Source organism: Mustela lutreola, chromosome 10, assembly GCF_030435805.1.
Source record: "Mustela lutreola isolate mMusLut2 chromosome 10, mMusLut2.pri, whole genome shotgun sequence".
Taxonomy (NCBI): Eukaryota; Metazoa; Chordata; class Mammalia; order Carnivora; family Mustelidae; genus Mustela; species Mustela lutreola.
In genome coordinates, this window is record NC_081299.1 from 78,393,690 (window position 1) to 78,411,531 (window position 17,842).

At 37.7% G+C, this 17,842-nt stretch overlaps 2 protein-coding genes across 7 annotated transcripts in view; one reads left to right on the forward strand and one right to left on the reverse strand.

Annotated features, from left to right (window-relative positions):
- GLMN (glomulin, FKBP associated protein) overlaps positions 1 to 14,161 on the reverse strand; it is a 34,521-nt gene extending 20,360 nt beyond the window's left edge. The window contains exons 1-7 of one of the 2 annotated variants that reach the window (XM_059138053.1): positions 14,070 to 14,161; positions 13,174 to 13,239; positions 12,644 to 12,769; positions 7,573 to 7,689; positions 5,741 to 5,849; positions 4,116 to 4,362; positions 2,575 to 2,677 (exon numbers count right to left, since the gene is read on the reverse strand). In XM_059138053.1, coding sequence (XP_058994036.1) covers positions 2,575 to 2,677; positions 4,116 to 4,362; positions 5,741 to 5,849; positions 7,573 to 7,689; positions 12,644 to 12,769; positions 13,174 to 13,212 — 741 coding nt within the window. In that variant the 5' untranslated portion in view covers positions 13,213 to 13,239; positions 14,070 to 14,161. Of the gene's footprint in view, positions 1 to 2,574; positions 2,678 to 4,115; positions 4,363 to 5,740; positions 5,850 to 7,572; positions 7,690 to 12,643; positions 12,770 to 13,173; positions 13,240 to 13,674; positions 14,013 to 14,069 lie in introns of those variants that run through there. The other variant, XM_059138054.1, reaches the window with a different exon arrangement.
- RPAP2 (RNA polymerase II associated protein 2) overlaps positions 14,157 to 17,842 on the forward strand; it is a 101,489-nt gene continuing 97,803 nt past the window's right edge. For all 5 annotated transcript variants that reach the window (XR_009345518.1, XR_009345519.1, XM_059138051.1 and 2 more), the window contains exons 1-2: positions 14,157 to 14,310; positions 14,982 to 15,027. Coding sequence is in view for 3 of the 5 variants with exons in the window: in XM_059138051.1 (XP_058994034.1) it covers positions 14,238 to 14,310; positions 14,982 to 15,027 (119 nt within the window). In the remaining 2 variants the exon portion in view is untranslated. The remainder of the gene's footprint in view (positions 14,311 to 14,981; positions 15,028 to 17,842) is intronic.

The window sequence follows — 17,842 nt, forward strand, 5'->3', positions numbered from 1 at the left end:
ATTGTGGTTACATTTTTAGAATTTCTTACTAAAGAAGTATATTTGAAGACTTAGAGATGATAAGTCTAGGACTTACTCTAAAATACTACAGTGGAAAAAAAAAAAAAGAGAATAGATAAAGTAAGATAGGCAAAATGTCAAAAATTGTTAAACCTGGGTAATGGGTACATAAGGTTACATTATATTATCCTTTCCACTTTTCTGTCTTTAAATTATCTTAATAAAAAATATTGTTAAAGCACAAAACACCCTGTTCTTTGCACCTTCATCTGCAATTTCCCAAGCATACATCCACAAATCAATTTTTTAACTAGTGTTCTAAATCCAATTAATGACCAAATTTTGCTGATTTTACCTACTATAAAATTTTTTATTTTGCCCTCTCCTCTTTTTTTTTTAAGATTTTATTTATTTATTTGACAGAGAGAGATCACAAGTAGGCAGAGAGGCAGGCAGAGAGAGAGGTGGGAGAGAGCCCGATGTGGGGTTCAATCCCAGGACTCTAGGATCATGACCTGAGAGGAAAGCAGAGGCTTTAACACCCTGAGCCACCCAGGTGCCCCCGCCCTCTCCTCTTTATCTCTACCACCATTTCCATAATCAGGATCCCATTATTTCTCACTTAACTCCCAAATCTTATCTCAGTTAAATTTAACCTCCATTGATGTGATGAATCCAAAATAATCACATCATTCCCAGGCTTAAAATCCTACAACAGTTACCAACTTTCATAGCTATCTTCTCAAAATAGGGTACATATATTATATATGTTAATGTTTATACTATATCCAGGGGATTATACTAGAACACTGGCAACAATGAAGAGGCCCCAGTCTCTTATGTGCTCCTGGGAAAATCCCTCCCTTTTTCTCTCTCTAAATCACTCATAGACTCTTCTCTACTAATTTGACCATCAGTATTAACCCCTTTAACTATGTAACCCTATTTATATTAGTTACCAAATCATTTCTTATCCTCAGAATCTAGTTCCCCTAAATTTCTGGCATCTCCTGTTCTAAACCCTTCTCCTGCCTCTTCTCAGATCTCAGATACCCTTCAAAGTATGGCTTGTGAAACTCAGTTATTAGCAAAATCCATTCTTCGTGAAATGGTCTCTTACCTCTCTTGCTCTAAAATAATCTGACTCTTCTGAAAACAACTATTTTCTCTGCAAGCCTCCCAAAGGGTTGCTATTTTTTCACTCATATCCACTATGGCAAGCCTGGAAGTAACAACATGTTCTCCTTGCTGCTTCTAAACCATTCTCCCCCATCCTCTTTGAACCCCTCAGCTTTGAAACTCATTTCATGTGCCTATCCAACATCTACCCCAAGATCACTCCATTAATTGGGTTTTGGACATCATTCTTATAATTCTGTGTGACTTAAATGTACAACCAAAGATCTTCTAGTACCATGGAATCTCAGGTACTTCACTGTCTTGTCCAGTGATTTCAGCCTCCACCGGCTCCTCAGAACACTCACTTCATGGTCATACCCCAGACAATGTTATTAGTCACTGAACTTTTCCACAGTATTATTTCAAGCATCCTGTTCTTTAAGCTCCAATCTTTTCAGCTCATTCCTTTTATTAACCCAGCTTCAACAACTTGTCAGTCACACTGAGAACTACAATCCAATGATCCCACCATCTTTTTCACTGTTTCTCACATTTAGTATCTCCTAACTCCCTTCCTTACTCAGCTTTAATTCCACTGTCCATCACAGTCACTTCCTTGGATATGTGTCTTTCCCCCTCTCCTGCTTGTAGAACTCACAGGTCTCAAAACTCTGACCTAATTAAATCCAACTTTCTTCCTGTGTTGCACCTACACTCTTACAGCTGAACATGGCTGAAGAAAACCCACAACCACAATGACTGCTCTAACCTGAAATACATGACTATCAATCTCAAGTACATATTTTCCATATTTCAGATTAGTTCCCTAATATAGAATCCAGCACACTTAAAAATACTCTTGATTCATTAAGCCAAATTACTTTTAAAATAAAATTTACTTATCTCTGGAGTTATTTTGAAAATATTTATCATAAGCCTTAAAAGTGGAGATATCCTTGGGCACAGAAATTCCACTTCTAGGAATTCAAGAAAATAACTAAAGAAATATGCAAAGATTTGGTTAAAAAAAATACTTACCACAGACTTAACAGTTAAAAAAAGAAAGTTGGAATTGTATTATAATACTGAAAAATTGGAGAAAACCTAGAGCTAGATGGTCCAAGTTAAACAAAAATGGAAAGACAATGGAAAAATATTCATAATTGGCTAAAAGAAAGTACATTACAAAAAATATGTATAATGCTATAGAATCCTTAAAAGATTATATTATGTATATATTTATTTTTGACTACAAAAGCAAAGTCTGGAAGGTGTTGATTTCATTACCCAAATAATATTGCTGCTCATTTTCCATCCTTTTATCGTTCTACAAAAAATACGTATCACATTAATATTGTTTCAATTTACATGCCCACATGCAGTACATGAGAATATAGCAGGATAAGATTTTAAATTATAGCAGATTTTACAGCAGATTAAATTAGCTGTACTTACTATTATTTCAGATGCAAAACATCTTAAAGGATCATTTCCAGCTTCTTTGGACTGCTCAAAGAACTGTGCTGTCAGCAAAGGGCATTTCAAGCTTTTGAAACAACTAAGGTATAAGAAATGGGTAACTGTGAATACAGCATTTCCCAAGTATAAAATATCTAGTTCTATAAACATATCGAAGTTAATTTTACATGAAAATTAACTCAACCACCTGTAAAACTGCGCTACTGTAAAACTCCCTACTATGGGCAACTGGGTGGCACGGTCAATTAAGTGTCTGCCTTCGGCTCAGGTCATGATCCCAGGATCCTGGGATTGAGTCCCATGTCTGGACTCTGCTCAGTGGGGAGCCTGCTTCTCTCTCTCCCTGCCACTCCCCCTGTGCTCTCTCTGTCAAATAAATAAATAAAATCTTAAAAATTAAAAAAAAAAAATCCTTCCTACTAGTATTGGGGAAAGAATGAGAACACCTTGCTAGACTCCATGTGTTAAGATTCACTTACACTTCTGGACTATACGGAGGGTTACTGAAGGTTTAAGGGCCGGTGCTATGCCATGATGTAGTTTTCATAAGTTCAAGAAAAAATCGGGATAATGTAATTTTTTTTCATAAAGCTCTATTTGTTTTATTTAGAAAACCAAACTTTATTCTGTGATTAAGGCTTGTCAATTCTTTATTTTTACTTTCATGAAATAATGGGTTTTATAAATGGCAAAAAAAATTTTAATGTCTTCACATGAAAAAATAGAAAGCTAACTATAGTTTTAGTCTCCAAAATTTAAAAGATAAAATTACTAGTCTATAATTAGTAGTCTAAAACTAGTCTAATCCAATAATCTAGTCCAATACTGTCCAGCAGAAATATAATACAAGCCCCACATAGAACTTAAAATCTTTCAGTCACATTAAAAAAGAAACAAGGGAAAGTAATAACTTATCTTATTAACCCAATATATTTAAAATATTGTCTCAATGTGTCAGTATAAAAATTATTGGGGTATTTGATTATCTTTTTAATAGCAAGTCTTTAAAATCCAAGGAGCATTTTATACTTAGAGCACATCTTAATCTGAACTAGCTGTATGTCAGGTGCTTGACAGCCACACTGAAGCATGTTTAGTGTATAGTACCTCTGGAATGAATGCTGTTGGGTACTCTGTTACCATTTTTATAGTCAAGTTGGATGTTCAACTGTTTAGTGCTGCTTCTGCTGCTTTCAAAAGGAGAGTAAAAACACAATTCCCTCACAGAAAGACCAGATTCTCTGAGCCACACCTATTTCCACCCTTTAATTATCCACTTATTATGATGAATAAAAGTAAGCCATCGAGGAATATAAAGTAAATTAAACAAATGGATTTTGGTTTTTAATTTTTAAAACTGTAGAGCACTGAGGCACTGACCACCGTACCCTATAATCTACAATTCAAAACCAGAAACTAGATTTATATGTCCATGGCAAATAAATGCAACAAAGAAACATAAAATAATTGATGGATTACTTAATTCCACTGTGAAATATTACCAAAAATATACTTACAATTTCAGTAATTCATCCTTTAACTTTTCATTTTCATTTTCCAGTGAGTTTTCTTTGTCATTAATGACTTCTTCCACAAAAGGTTTAGTGAACTCTATTAACGCTTTGCAACACTGACAAAGGCCATAGTCATCTGTTTGTATTTGTTCTTCTGAGTATGGAACAGGAAGGAGAGATAGCTGACTCCAGAGGGTGGACAATGCTAATCCCACTGAATATGCCTTGTTGTTATGAAGCTTCTGAATCACTAAAACAGAGACCAAATTATGACTTGAGGTAGCTTCATCAAGTATGCTACACATGGGACCAGAAGTCCAGTAAATGTAGACTTCCGTGTAAAAAAACATTGTAACAACTTTGAAATGAGGATGACATATCATAACTTAATTGGTAATGTTTTTATTCTTCCTTCTTAGTGGTGTATGAAATACTGGATCATCTTACAATCATGGCACCCTACAACAGATGCCACAAAATCTTGTTTTAAGTTTGTTTCTAACCATGGAAACACTTTGTTCCACATTTTTTGGTTATTTTAAGTATCAAATAAGAGAAAGTGTCTTTAGAAAAACAATTATCATATGATCTCCCTGATAGGAGGAAGTTGAGATGCAGTGTGGGAGGTTTGCGGGAAGAGAATAAATGAAACAAGATGGGATCGGGGAGGGAGACAAACCATAAAAGACTCTTAACCTCACAAAACAAACTAAGAATTGTCAGGAGGGGCTAGGTAGAGGGTGGTGGGGTTATGGACACTGGGGGAGGTATGCGCTTTGATGAGTGCTTTGAAGTGTGTAAACCTGGTGATTCACAGACCTGTACCCCTGGGGCTAATAATACATTATATGTTAATAAAAAAAATAAAAAATAAGAGAAAGTATGTTTGTAAAATACAAAGTACTGTCAAAATGAAAGGTAGTATTACTATATTTTCCTTTCTAGGAGACTATTCAAGTGGTATGAAGCTGCTTCATTCTCATTTAAGATTAATTTACTCTAACTTCTAGATTCTGGGTCCAGCTACCAGACTCTGAGTTATATGTAAGTCATAAAAGGAAAAGGTAGTCTCTTCCCATGGATAAATATTGTCTGCTTTGGTTGCCAAGGTCCACTGCTTAGCAATAATGTTACTGCACTCAGTCATGGAGACTTTATTTCTACATTTGTTTCATTCAGTAGTTCTTTTGCTCTTCCCAGCCCCAGCTTCCCAGGGCAGAGGAAGAAGAATGCCTGAATACTGTTCTTAACCAAGATACAGGACCTATCACAATGCTAACAGACTGAGTCAAGCAGACATCACAGAGGCAATCCTTTAAATATGTTTACAGGGAAAATTCTAGATATATGTTGTAGATGGGAAGGTTAGGCAGAAAGCTACAGATTATAACATAATGCCTGAAAAACAGCATGACATTCAACAAAATATATCAAAGGTCTCTGTGCCCGGTATTGTTGTCTTCCTATAGGCATCAGGATTCAAACTGGTACTGCTACTGCTAGTTTAAGCGAAGTACTCAATAATTAGTCAAATATTTTACTTTGGTATAATGCTGACATTTTGGAGTAATACCAAGAACTGAACACAGATAAAATAAGAAATCCTTAGATATCAAAATACGTATTACCTGTTTGTAATGGCTGAAGTAAAAGAAGAATAATTTGGGATATCTGTTTTCCAGAGGGCTCTTCAATCAGTTCAAGCAAACCCAACAATAATTCCTTTGGATTACATAACTATAAAAATATTCACAATTGAACCTGTTTAATACAAGTTGTATTTAAAGCCACATGATTACTATTTTTAAAAGGCAGCATATACTGAGAAAATATAATTATTTTTGCTTAACAGTAAAAAACCTCACACAATTGTTTAAAAAAATACACTAACAAAACATAGAATCTGACTGTCAAATCACTGTAAAACTACAAAGCAGTAAGTCCTAAGTCTCTCAAGAGACAACTATATTTGGGGCGAGCCTTCAACTCTTGGTTTTAGCTCTGGTCATGATCTCATGGCTGTGTGATCAAGCCCTTTGTTGGGCTCTGTGCTCAGTGCAAAGTCTGCTTTAGATTCTCTCTCCCTCTCCCTCACTCTCTCTCAAATAAATAAATAAAATCTTAAAAAAAAAAAAAAAAAAAAAAAACACCTGGGTGTTTCAGTCAGTTATGAGTCTGCTTTCATGTCAGGTCATGATCTCAGGGTCCTGGGATCAAGTCCGGCCTTGGGCTCCCTGCTTAACAGAGAGTCTGCTTCTCCCTCTGCCTCTGCCCCCACCCCTTGCTTGTATGCTCTCTCTCTTTCAAATAACTAAGTAAGATCTTTTAAAAAATAGACAACTATATTTTGGAGACTTAAATTCCTGGCTAAAGGAAAAGTTAGAAAAATAGGGAGAAAGAAGAACTTGATTATCAGAACTGAGGTTTCTTCTAGCTTTGCCTGTCTACTCTGAAACCTACCTTGGTTCCCAGAACTTAGTAGATGGGACCTTTCTAGCTCACACTGCAAGGGTATTTAAGTGAGTACAGTCTCTCTTTTGTACTTTCTAAACAGATAAAACTTTGCAGTGCCTTCTGCCTAGCCAGAATTACCTCACTTGCCTTTTTAAAAAGTCCTCATAATTAATAACCACTATCTAGATGGAGTTTCCTCTTTCCAAGTATATATTTTTATTTGTATTGATCTCTACGTAGCTTCTTAAAATGTTCTTTTCCTTAGAATTTATTCTCCTATACCATCATTTTTTTTTAAAGATTTTATTTATTTATTTGGCAGACAGAGATCACAAGTAGGCAGAGAGGCAGGCAGAGAGAAAGAGGAGGAAGCAGGCTCCCCGCTGAGCAGAGAGCCCGATGTGGGGCTCGATCCCAGGACCCTGAGATCATGACCTGAGCCAAAGGCAGAGGCTTTAACCCACTGAGCCACCCAGGTGCCCCAGCCATCATTTTTTACATATAACTCTAGTAATCTTTTACCAAGAGTCTCTTAGGTTGCTGGGTATAACTGAATTTACTTCCTCTTCCTATTTCCCCTGTGATCATTTGCATTCTAGGTTTTTGATATTCTTTTAGAGAATATACCACACAGAAAAGAACCTACCACACACAAAAACCCCCTGATAGAACAGTGTGGCCTTAAACTAACTGCCTCTCTTAACCCTGAATTCCACATCTATACATTAAGCTATTATTAAAAATAGAACTTCTTAGGTATCTTCTTGGAGATTCTGAATCAGTGTGTCTGCGATGAAGTTAGATAATTCTTATACCCAGAAATTTGGAAAAATGGAAATGGACTTGCCCATCCAATCAATAAAATTGGGTCTTTTCTCCAAAGAATTCTCTCCTATATTTTCATGAACTAAAAGCTTTGTCACCCAAAATGAGCATTTAACATTAAAGGGAATTACAAAATACTGCTGGCTATTGTGACAAAGAGAATGTAATTTTGTTAACTTACCTTTACCAATAAATCAAGCATCAGAAAATAGTATTTTCTCTTCTCATCGTCCTTATTCCACAAAAGACATCGAACAACAGGACCAACAAGATTCCAGCCCATATTCTTGATAATGACCTGTGAAAACATTTTCAAGGTAAAGAAAATACTGCCATCTATAGGACTCTTACAGTGAGCTTTCTTTCTTTCTTTTTTTTTTTAAAGATTTTATTTATTTATTTGACAGAGATCACAAGTAGGCAGAGAGGCAGGCAGAGAAAGAGAGAGGAGGAAGCAGGCTCCCTGCCGAGCAGAGAGCCCGATGCGGGACTCGATCCCGGGACGAGAGATCATGACCTGAGCCAAAGGCAGCGGCTTAACCCACTGAGCCACCCAGGTGCCCCTACAGTGAGCTTTCTTAACGTGAAGTAGCTTAGAATTTCCTCTGAAATAGCTAAGATGAGGCAAATGAAGCCTATGGCATTTCACCCTGACTTTTTAGGGTTAGCTAACAACTATCAACATTTTAAGATAGTTTTTAATACTCTCACTGAGGAAAGGTGAATGGGCATTTACTTTAAATCAGGTAAGTGTCTTTTTCACAATTTAAACAGTTCTTCTATTTCCAACAAGAGAGTTAATTTGTGAGCAAATACTTATTTTCATGGAAAATTTTGCTTTCCTGACTCATGAAGAAATCCATGTAATACTCATGAACCTTTTAAAGTTCCTTGGAAAATCTGTACATACATTATGATTATGTAACTTATGTAAAAGAAGGGGATGCCACTTTATTTTCTCTCCTACATATAAGCTGCTTCTATTTTCAAAGATATTTCAGAATATTTACCACAAAAGTAAAAGTTTATCTTTTTAATTAGTGATTCACATTCATGATCAAAACCACTGTTTTTGGAACTAGCAACAATATACTCCACTTTTCTGGCCTTTCTGTTTCAACTTTCCAGTATTTATCAAGAATATACTACTATATGTGAAGTACCTAAAATAGTCTAGTGCTTGGAATAAGGCAAGGTAAGATCTCCATCCTGACTGAGTTTACATTCTAGGTTCCCTCATAAAAACAAAAACAAAAAACCACACATCTAAGAAGATGACAATTAGGTACAATAACCCCAGACCCATAAAATAATCAAGGTAGAGTATAAGGTATAGCAGGAGAATTATCACTTCCATCTAGGAAAGGCAGGAAAGGCTTCCCCGAAGAGGCAATGGCTAAGCTAAGGCTTGTTAGGGAAATCTGTCAGGCATAAATGGGTGGGAAATACATTTAAAGCTCTGAAACAGCAATATGTAAAGGTTTAAGACTTAACATGTTCTAGAGAACTAGCAACAAAATATGTTAGGGGACATGAACATATAGCTCACAAGAGGAAATACTGTTTATATTTTTGCTCATTTATCAGCTGGACATTTTAGCATCTGTCTTTATCAATCTGCATAAGCTCCCTACATGTTAATATTCCATTCTTGTATTTACAACAAATAATTTGGTTTTTTGGTTGTCCTTATTTTTTGTATAGCAAAATACACTTACTTTTCTTTGGTTCATTTCCTACTGGCTATTAGGTCTAAATGGATTTCCTCTTTTAGAGATGCATAAACATTCATATACATTTAAGTATATATACAAATTTCTTCTTATTCAGTATGATTAATGCTAAAAACATGAAGCTCAGGTCTGGATTTTGGCTCGGGTAGTGAGATGGAGCCTTGTGAGATGGAGCCCTGTGTCAGGCTCTGTGCTCAGTGGGGAGTCTGCTTGTCCTTCTGCCCCTCCCCCCACCCCTCCCCCACTCATATGATTACACACACGCTCTCTCTCAGGTAAATAAAATCTTAAGAAAAAATGGCATAAAATGAAGACCTAAATTGATTTTTAAAAAATAAATAGCGAAACAATCACCCTTGTTTATCCAATGAGAAAGACAGTTGAGCTGTTCTCTTTAAATATTTTTTATGCTAGTTATTTCTGCCTGGCACACTATTCTCCCAGACAGCCCCATGGTTTATTTATACCCCTCCTTCCGTCAAATCTCTGCAATTTCACCTAGCATGGTACATCCCCCCAACTATGCTTTATTTTTCTTTATAGTATTTATCACTTTCTAACACACTATATAATTTATCATGTAGCTACCTGTCTTCATTAGAATTTAAGATCCATATGGACAGTGATTTTTGTTTACTGCTCTATCTATTCCTGGCATCTAGACAATGGCCTGTTACAAAATAGGTGCTCCATACTCGCAGGTTAAATGATGTCTATTATCTTAAAGTATAATAAACTATCCTTCCTCCAAAGATTTGATATTCTGTTCTGTTTTCTTCTATTTTGTGTGTGTGGCTAGACTTCTAATATTTAGGTCTTTAGATTTTATTTATTATTGTCAGAAAGAGAGAGCACACTAGCAGGTGGAGGGGTAGGCAGAAGGAGAAGCAGACTTCCTTTTCAGCAAGGAGTCTGATGTGGGACTTGATCCCAGGACCCTGGGACCACAACCTGAGCTGAAGGCAGATAATTAAGTAATTGAGCCACCCAAGCATCCCTAATATTTAGGTCTTTAATCAGAAACTTATATTATGAGCTTATTAATTTTTTGCCAAACTACTCTTATTCCACAATTATCTATTAAGACTATATTTGCTTTTTAAAACTTAACTAGCTCCTGTTAGACTCTACTTTTCCAACTAAGCACTTCTTTCCCTTTCCATTGGTGTACTTCTACCCTATAAGTGATTCTCTGAGAATAATTAACTATTTGAATAAGATTATATAACTATTTGAATACGATTTGAATAAGATTCAAATTAACAATTTAAATAAGATTTTGCATATCTGAAATGAAAAACAAGTAAGTTTGATAAAATATTTTACGAATATTTCAGCGGCAAGGTATCTAGTCGTTATGTAAATAGTGAATAATTTTAAGGAAGGGGAATCAATACTATCCACAAACTACACCTTGTATAGGTTAATATTATCTACAGAGTAAGATTATCCCCAAATGACAGATGAGAATGCCAAAAGTTTAGAGATTACTGACATACCTCAATATCAACTAAAATGTGGCAGAACCAGAACCTGCCCAGCTCCAAAGCCTCTGCGTTTCCCACTATACCTGTGGTTTTCAATGGGGACAATTTTGTTCCCTGTCAACCAGGTACATTTGGCAATCTGGAGACAATTTTGATTGTCATTACGGAGTTGTAGGAGGTGGGGAGTGGGGAGTTTTGCTACAAAATATCTTGAGTACTAATGTTGAGAAGCCCTGTTCTATAGGACAAACTATTCATACAGCTTTTTTTTTTTTTTTTTTTTTTTTTTTTAAATTTACACAAAGCAGAGTAATAGTAAATCTTCATCGATTCTGACTGGCAAGAAAATGAAGCTGCCGTCAGTTTGAAACACTGTCTGATCAGTGTTTGAACCTCTGAATTTAGCAGACCACACATTACAAAAGTGATTCTCAAGCCAAGACAAACTCACTATGCTTAAAAATATCACAATCACCTAATTTTCTTTCTTTTTTTTTTTGTTTCAAGTGTTTATTTAAATTCTACTTAACACAATCACCTAATTTTTTTTAAGGATTTATTTTTTTTAGAGAGGCAGAGAGAGTGAGTGAGGGAATGGGGGGGGGAGGGGAGAGTAGAGGGAGAGGGAGAATCTCCAGCAGACTCCCAGCTGAGCACAAAGCCCTGGACACAGGGCTCAGTCCCACAACCCAGAGATCATGGTCAGGAGTCAGATGCTTAAGTGACTAAGCCACCCAAGTGCCTCAATCACCTAATTTCTAATAATGATGCACAAATCTGCACTTTAATCTCCTGTTCCTTGACTGACCTCCAAACATTACTTTTCAACTGCCTGCTGCATCTTTAAATATTTCCAAAGTAAATTTACTTGCACTCCTTCAAGAAATTCTCTCTTCTTAGGTTACCCTTTTTCTGTTCAGGATATAATATATTATCTTCCTGGGGGCTAGAAACCCAGTCATCACAATCAATTAGTCCGTTTTAACACCCTAAAACTTCCTTGTAAGTGCTACACAGTGTCAACTGGAGAGTGGTTAAGAGCTCTGAAACCAGGCTGCAGAGATCTGAACCCTAGATGTTACATAAAAATTGAGTTACTTCTGGACTAGTCACTTATCTTTCAGTGACTCTTTCCTTATCTACAGAATGAATTTAACCGTACCTTATGGGATTCTGGGAAGCTAAATGAGTTAACAGATGTAAAGCATTTAGGACAGCATCTAGCACATGGTAAATGTTTAACAAATATTGGCCATTATTAAATTTATTATTATTAGCTATAAGTAAGGTACTCTCAAAGGTTATCCTTTGAGAGCACAATTGGGAGACATCAAGGAGTTAAAGAAAATATTAAATAATCATAGCTGTATGATATCAGCAAGGCCATCTAGGTCTCCTCCTATTCTGATTCTACGCACCCAAATATTATCTTTTCCTTTTACTTAAGATTTTATGTATTTACTTGAGAGAGAGAGAGAGGAAGATGCAAATTCCCTGCTGAGCAAGGAGCCCCAAGCAGGACTCAATCCCAGGACCCCAGGATCACGACCTGAGCAGAAGGCAGACGCTTAATTGATCAAGCCACCCAGGCACCCCCCCCACCCCAAATATTATCCTACTTATTTGGTTTTCCATATTCATTTGGCTGAAAGAAGAGAATGTGCTGATCACCAAAAATGAGTATCTAGGTTTCCTGATACTTATAGTACTAAATGTAAATTAATAATCCCAATGCCATTTTTGATCCCTAAACCAGCCATAATCCCTACTCTTTTAAAGCATTTTACTTACAGTTTAACTATCATTTATTCTGTCTTCTTATTGCTAGTTGTTTACATACTTATCTCTTCCACCAGACTATAAGTACCTTCAAGTATGTGGATAGCCCTAATTCCTTTTTTGTTTTCTACTTTCTTACTGTAGAAATTTAATCCTTAAAAGTTTGGTGAATAAATAAGTGGACAAATAATAGTATCATGTAGCTGTTATCTCCTAGTAAAGACTAAGAAGTACTCATAAACATTGTACTTACCTTATTCTTTTCATTTTGAATAATTTCTAATAGCTGCTCTATATGTCCTTCATCTATGCATCTTTGGCCTGCTAACTGAAATAGGCCAAAATCTTCTTCTTTAAAGTCTTGTTCTTCTAGGATTTGCTGACAGAAACAGAATGAAGACAAACATGTTTTGGTGAGTAAAAATTTAACAACTACTTAACTTTATTCTCTCTGGAAAAAAAAGGAAATCTGTTTGAATTCTAGTTAAGTTGCACATAAGCATATGTGTAAAAATTAGGATAAGCCTAAAAAGTACTTTAATGAATGATCTTGAAATCCAGTCTGCCAAAAACTCCTACAATAAGGATTAATATTAAAAATTTAAAAGGTTAGACAAGTAGGTCACTTGGAGAAATAATCCAATCTGCCTTCCAGCCCTCCTGCTATTTATTCACAGGTCAAACAAAGCAAGGATTAAAGAAGATAAGCAATTTGAGTGTCCCTAATTATAACTAAAAATAATCTGGTATTTAACTTTATGAAAAGAAAAAAACATTACTTACACATCTCATTATTATGGATTGAAGCTCTTCTACAGCCATCCCTCGTTATTTTTCCTAGTTTTGATGCTGAAATATAAAAGTTAACTATCAGTGATACTAAAGTATTAATAAGTTATGTTTCATTCTGATGAATTACTATTAAATACAGTAAGAAAAAAATGTGAAGGTTTAATGCTGAAATATTTTTACAGAAAGCATCTTAGCCTAAGAAGTAAAAAATATGCTGTTTTCTAGGAAAACAGTTTTGAAAGACACTTGAAAAAAAAAAATCCTCTATGGTACACGCCCCACAGGAGCGCAAATATGGACTAAGTAAATGGCTTTAAAAAGGCAAAGTATTTCTTTTCTGAAAAAATTTCCGAAAATAGTTCCTGAAGTCAATTCCTGAAGTCAATTCTAGTCATTAGGGAATCAAAAATTTTTTTTCAGTGTCCCAATTCACAAAAATTGGAACCAATAAAATACATCCAGAGTGGGTGAAAGTTCAGATCAGATGCCTACCGCCCCAAGTGTGACCCGGACATTTTGCTGTAAGAGATGCAGTCCCCCAAATAATCCAGTTGGTGTAATCCCTGTATCGCACTGAGACGAAGGAACCAGCAGCCCTCAGGGGAGCACCGTTCCGTTCCCGCAGGCCCAGAGGGAAAACCCAGCCCCAGGCCCGCAGCGGGGGTACGGGTCAGCCGGGTCCTCACGGCCGCGCGCTCCAGGGCGGCTAAAACTCCAGCGCGCGTGCGGAGTGCATCCAAGGGAAGCCATTTCTCCCGATTCCTGCTCGCCTAGGCATTCGGGCCCCATGACCTCGCGGGGCTTTGCAGGCCGTGGCGCCAGGTCCTCCGCGGCTCACAGCTGGTTGTTATCCCGGACCTCCGGGACTCCCAGGGACGAACACTTACCCCACCGACCTCTCGCTGTTCTCTGCGCCCTCCTCCAGCTCCTCCGGCCGCGCAGGCCTCTCTCCAGGCCCCGCCCCGCCCCGCCGGCCCCGCCCCGCGCTACGCGAGGGGAGGTGGAGCCTCAAAGGGAGAAGCCGGCGCCGGCCTAACCCTCTGACGACGCTTCCCATGGCAGACTCCGCCGGGCACCGTTCTGCCCACCTCAAGGCCCGGGGGCCCCGCGCCTCCCGAAACGCCGCAGGTAGGAAAATGGGCCTCTTCCCACGTTTGCACCCTGAGAACTGAGCCCTACAGGGTTCCACACTAAGGCGGGGCACACCGGAAAGACCGCTCCAGTAGCGGAGGTCCCTAGGGCGGAGAAGGCCGAGAATGCCCCATCACCGTCCTGGGTCTTCTGGAAAAGACCTCCGGCCAAAGCCCCACCTCTTTACAGTAGTGTTCCAAGATTTTCCCCGGAATGGGCTGTCTCTGAGGGAAAGGGAGTCGAGGTGCAGGAGTCTAGAGCTGGCTTGCCAGAGTGGGCAAGTGACCAGGACAGCTCACCTTGGAGATGTACTGCTGCTTTGGTCCCCAGTTCCTCTGAGGTGTCACTCCCAGCCTCGGGCTTTCCCTGTGAGGACATTCGGGGGATAGAGACAGGTTGCTTCTAAAAGCATCCGTATCTCAGATTTTCAGGAGGACATAACTGTGCAGATGTGAGAAAATACAACCCCCAAAGAGATACATTTTAACCAAGAGAAATTCGGAAATAACACAAGCAAACTGAATTTTCTGCCCATTTCATTTGCTTTATACGTAGGATTGGAAAGTAATGTGTGGGGAAAAGAAAAAACGGTGGCAGTTTGAGTAGGAATCTGTCCTATAAACTAGTTTGTGTAGACTTGACCTACTATTTTATTATTATTATTGCAGGTGCTAAACAGACAAATGCCTTAAAACAAGAAGATGCTTCTAAAAGGTATGAGAACTACTTGGAAAACTGCATTAACATATATATCTGCTTGTCTCATGTTTAAAAACAATGGGTTATACCTTAGAAAAAATTATTATGGAAGAGAAGGGGAAGATCTGAGAAGCATTATAAATTCTCATACAGACTCATTGTATCTCTCCACTCAGGTTTTAAGAAAACTAAATCAAGACCCTATTAGATTGCTGGTGAAGGAAGGAGTATCTGTAGAAAGTAAACATTCTTGAATTAACCAGGTACTCCTTTTTCACTTCTTAGGTATGCTTGCCTCTCATTACTTTATGTGCCAGAGACCCCAACAAGCTCTTACTGTTGTTTGTTTACATTGTGTCCATATTTTCAGCAAAAAGTCCTATTCTGTTTCTTGGCCTTTCCTAAAAAGGCTAGATTTATCTCCCGTAACAAAAAAGTTTTTAGAATAGGAGTAGTCTCTGAAAATGTTTAAAATACATATGTCTGTGGCTTATCCTTTAACAAAAAAAAGATGTATTTATTTTAGAGAGAGGGTGAGTGCAAGTGTTGAGGGGTTGGGGAGGAACAGAAGGAGAAAGAAAGAGAATCGCAAGCAGACTTTCCAATGAGCACAGAGCCCGATTCAGGTCTTGATCTCACACCCTGAGATCATGACCTGAGCTGTAATTAAGAGTCAGTGTTTAACCACCTGAGACCCCCAGGCACCTCTGTGATTTCTCCTTTATCAGGCAGATATTGGCTTTCATTTGCTCATTCTTTCAAAAATTATTTACCAAATGTGAGATATGCCAGACCTATGTTAGGCCCTGAGGATATGGTTTTGAGCAGAATAAACACAGTTCCTTTCTAGTGGAACAGAGAAATACCAATTAAATTATCACAATTGAATACATAGTTACATACTATTATAAGTGCTGTAAAGGAAAAGACTATGATGTTATCAGGTGGAACTAAGAGGAGTTCAAATTAGCTGGGGATTATCAGGGAAAGACTTCTCCAAGGAAGTAATAAGCTGAGACCTGAAGGTAAGTAGGCATTAACCAGAGAGTCCTGAGGAGAGACCTCCAGCCAGAGATGACAGTGGGGATAAAGACCCTGAGAGAAGAAAAAGCTCAATAAGTTCAAAGAAAGGAAGGATACTGGGGTAGTGTATGGCATTTTGAGCAAGGGAAGAAAGGAGCATAGGAAAAACTTAGACAGGATTCTATTCATGTAGTATCTGGTGGGCCGTGGTGATAAATTTAGATTTTCTAAGTGCAAATAGAAAAACTTTAAGAGAGTGATGGAATTTAAGTTAAAAAATTTTTTTAAAGATTTTATATATTTACTTGACACAGAGATCACAAGTAGGCAGAGAGGCATGCAGAGAGAGAGAGAGAGGGGAAGCAAGCTCCCTGCTGAGCAAAGAACTGTATGTGGAGCTCCATCCCAGGACCCTGAGATCATGACCTGAACAGAAGGCAGAGGCTTAACCCACTGAGCCACCCAGGCACCTAATTTAAAAATTTAAGATGTTAGGAATGGAGAAATCGGATGTATTTGAGATCTGGTGGGGTTTTTTTGGTTTTTTTTTTGAAGATTTATTTATCAGAGAGAGAATGCACATGAGCGGAAGGTGCAGAAGGAGAGGGAGAGAGAATCGCAAGCTGATACCACCTGAGTGAGGAGTCTGAGGAGGGGCTCAGTCCCATGACACTGACATCACGAACTGAGTGGAAACCAAGAGTCAGATACTTTACCGAATGTACCATCCAACCACCCCTTGCGATCTGTTTTAGAGAGTATTTCCCTGTGGAGCATCATGATTATACTGACTGGGTTTTATGACAAGAGTAAAGTTAATATTGATTATGATGGTAATTTGCAATGTTCCTCAATAGTGATCTGACCACAAACCCAAGGAGTTCTTATTTTATTCTGAGCAGTACAGTGTGGGAAGTACAAATACACTGAGATATATTGTGAATAGATTATCCAGCATGATGAAACAATTAAAAATCCATGGGGGTAGGTAACCAAAAAGTTGTTGAAGGGAGTGATCCTTTATAAATCTATGCCAACTGAAGAATACTTCTACATTCAATCCAACCAAATACTATTAAGCCAGAAATTAAGGAACTTTGCCAAAATATAAAATAATTCAACTGTTTTCACTAAGTTTTTTATTTAAAAATGTTATTAACATGCAATGGGTTTATTGTTACTATTTTACAATGCATTAATAAGTGCTTTAAATTTTTCTCATTTTTTTTTTAAGATTTTTTTTTTTATTATTTATTTGACAGACAGAGATCACAAGTAGGCAAGTAGGCAGAGGCAGAGAGAGAGAGGAGGAAGCAGGCTCCCCGCCAAGCAGAGTGCCCGATGCGGGGCTTGATCCCAGGACCCTGGGACCAGAGGCTTTAACCCACTAAGCCATGCAGGCACCGCTAAATTTTTCTCATTTTTAATCCAAGTATTACAAATATCAATACAGATAAGCCACATAAGCAGAAGTTATAATTTGAAGTGTGAAGAAATACTGAGACCAAAAAAATTGAGAACCACTGCTGTATACCATACTACCTGTCATCATTTAGGATAGAGGGCAAAAGTGAGATAGGGCTGTTCATGGAAAGCAGCTCTAGGCATCAGTTAAGAGTGAGTGTGACTCTTACTTCAGGTTGATGTAGTTAATACTTTGAGTCAGCATTTCCTTAGTGCAAGTTGTAGACTGATCCTAGTACCTGGCATAGCTTTTATTGGTGGGCAGCAATATGAGAAAAATAAAATAATGTTTTTCATAAAGCCAAATACATTTAAAATAAAGAACTGCTTTTTCATCTGTATT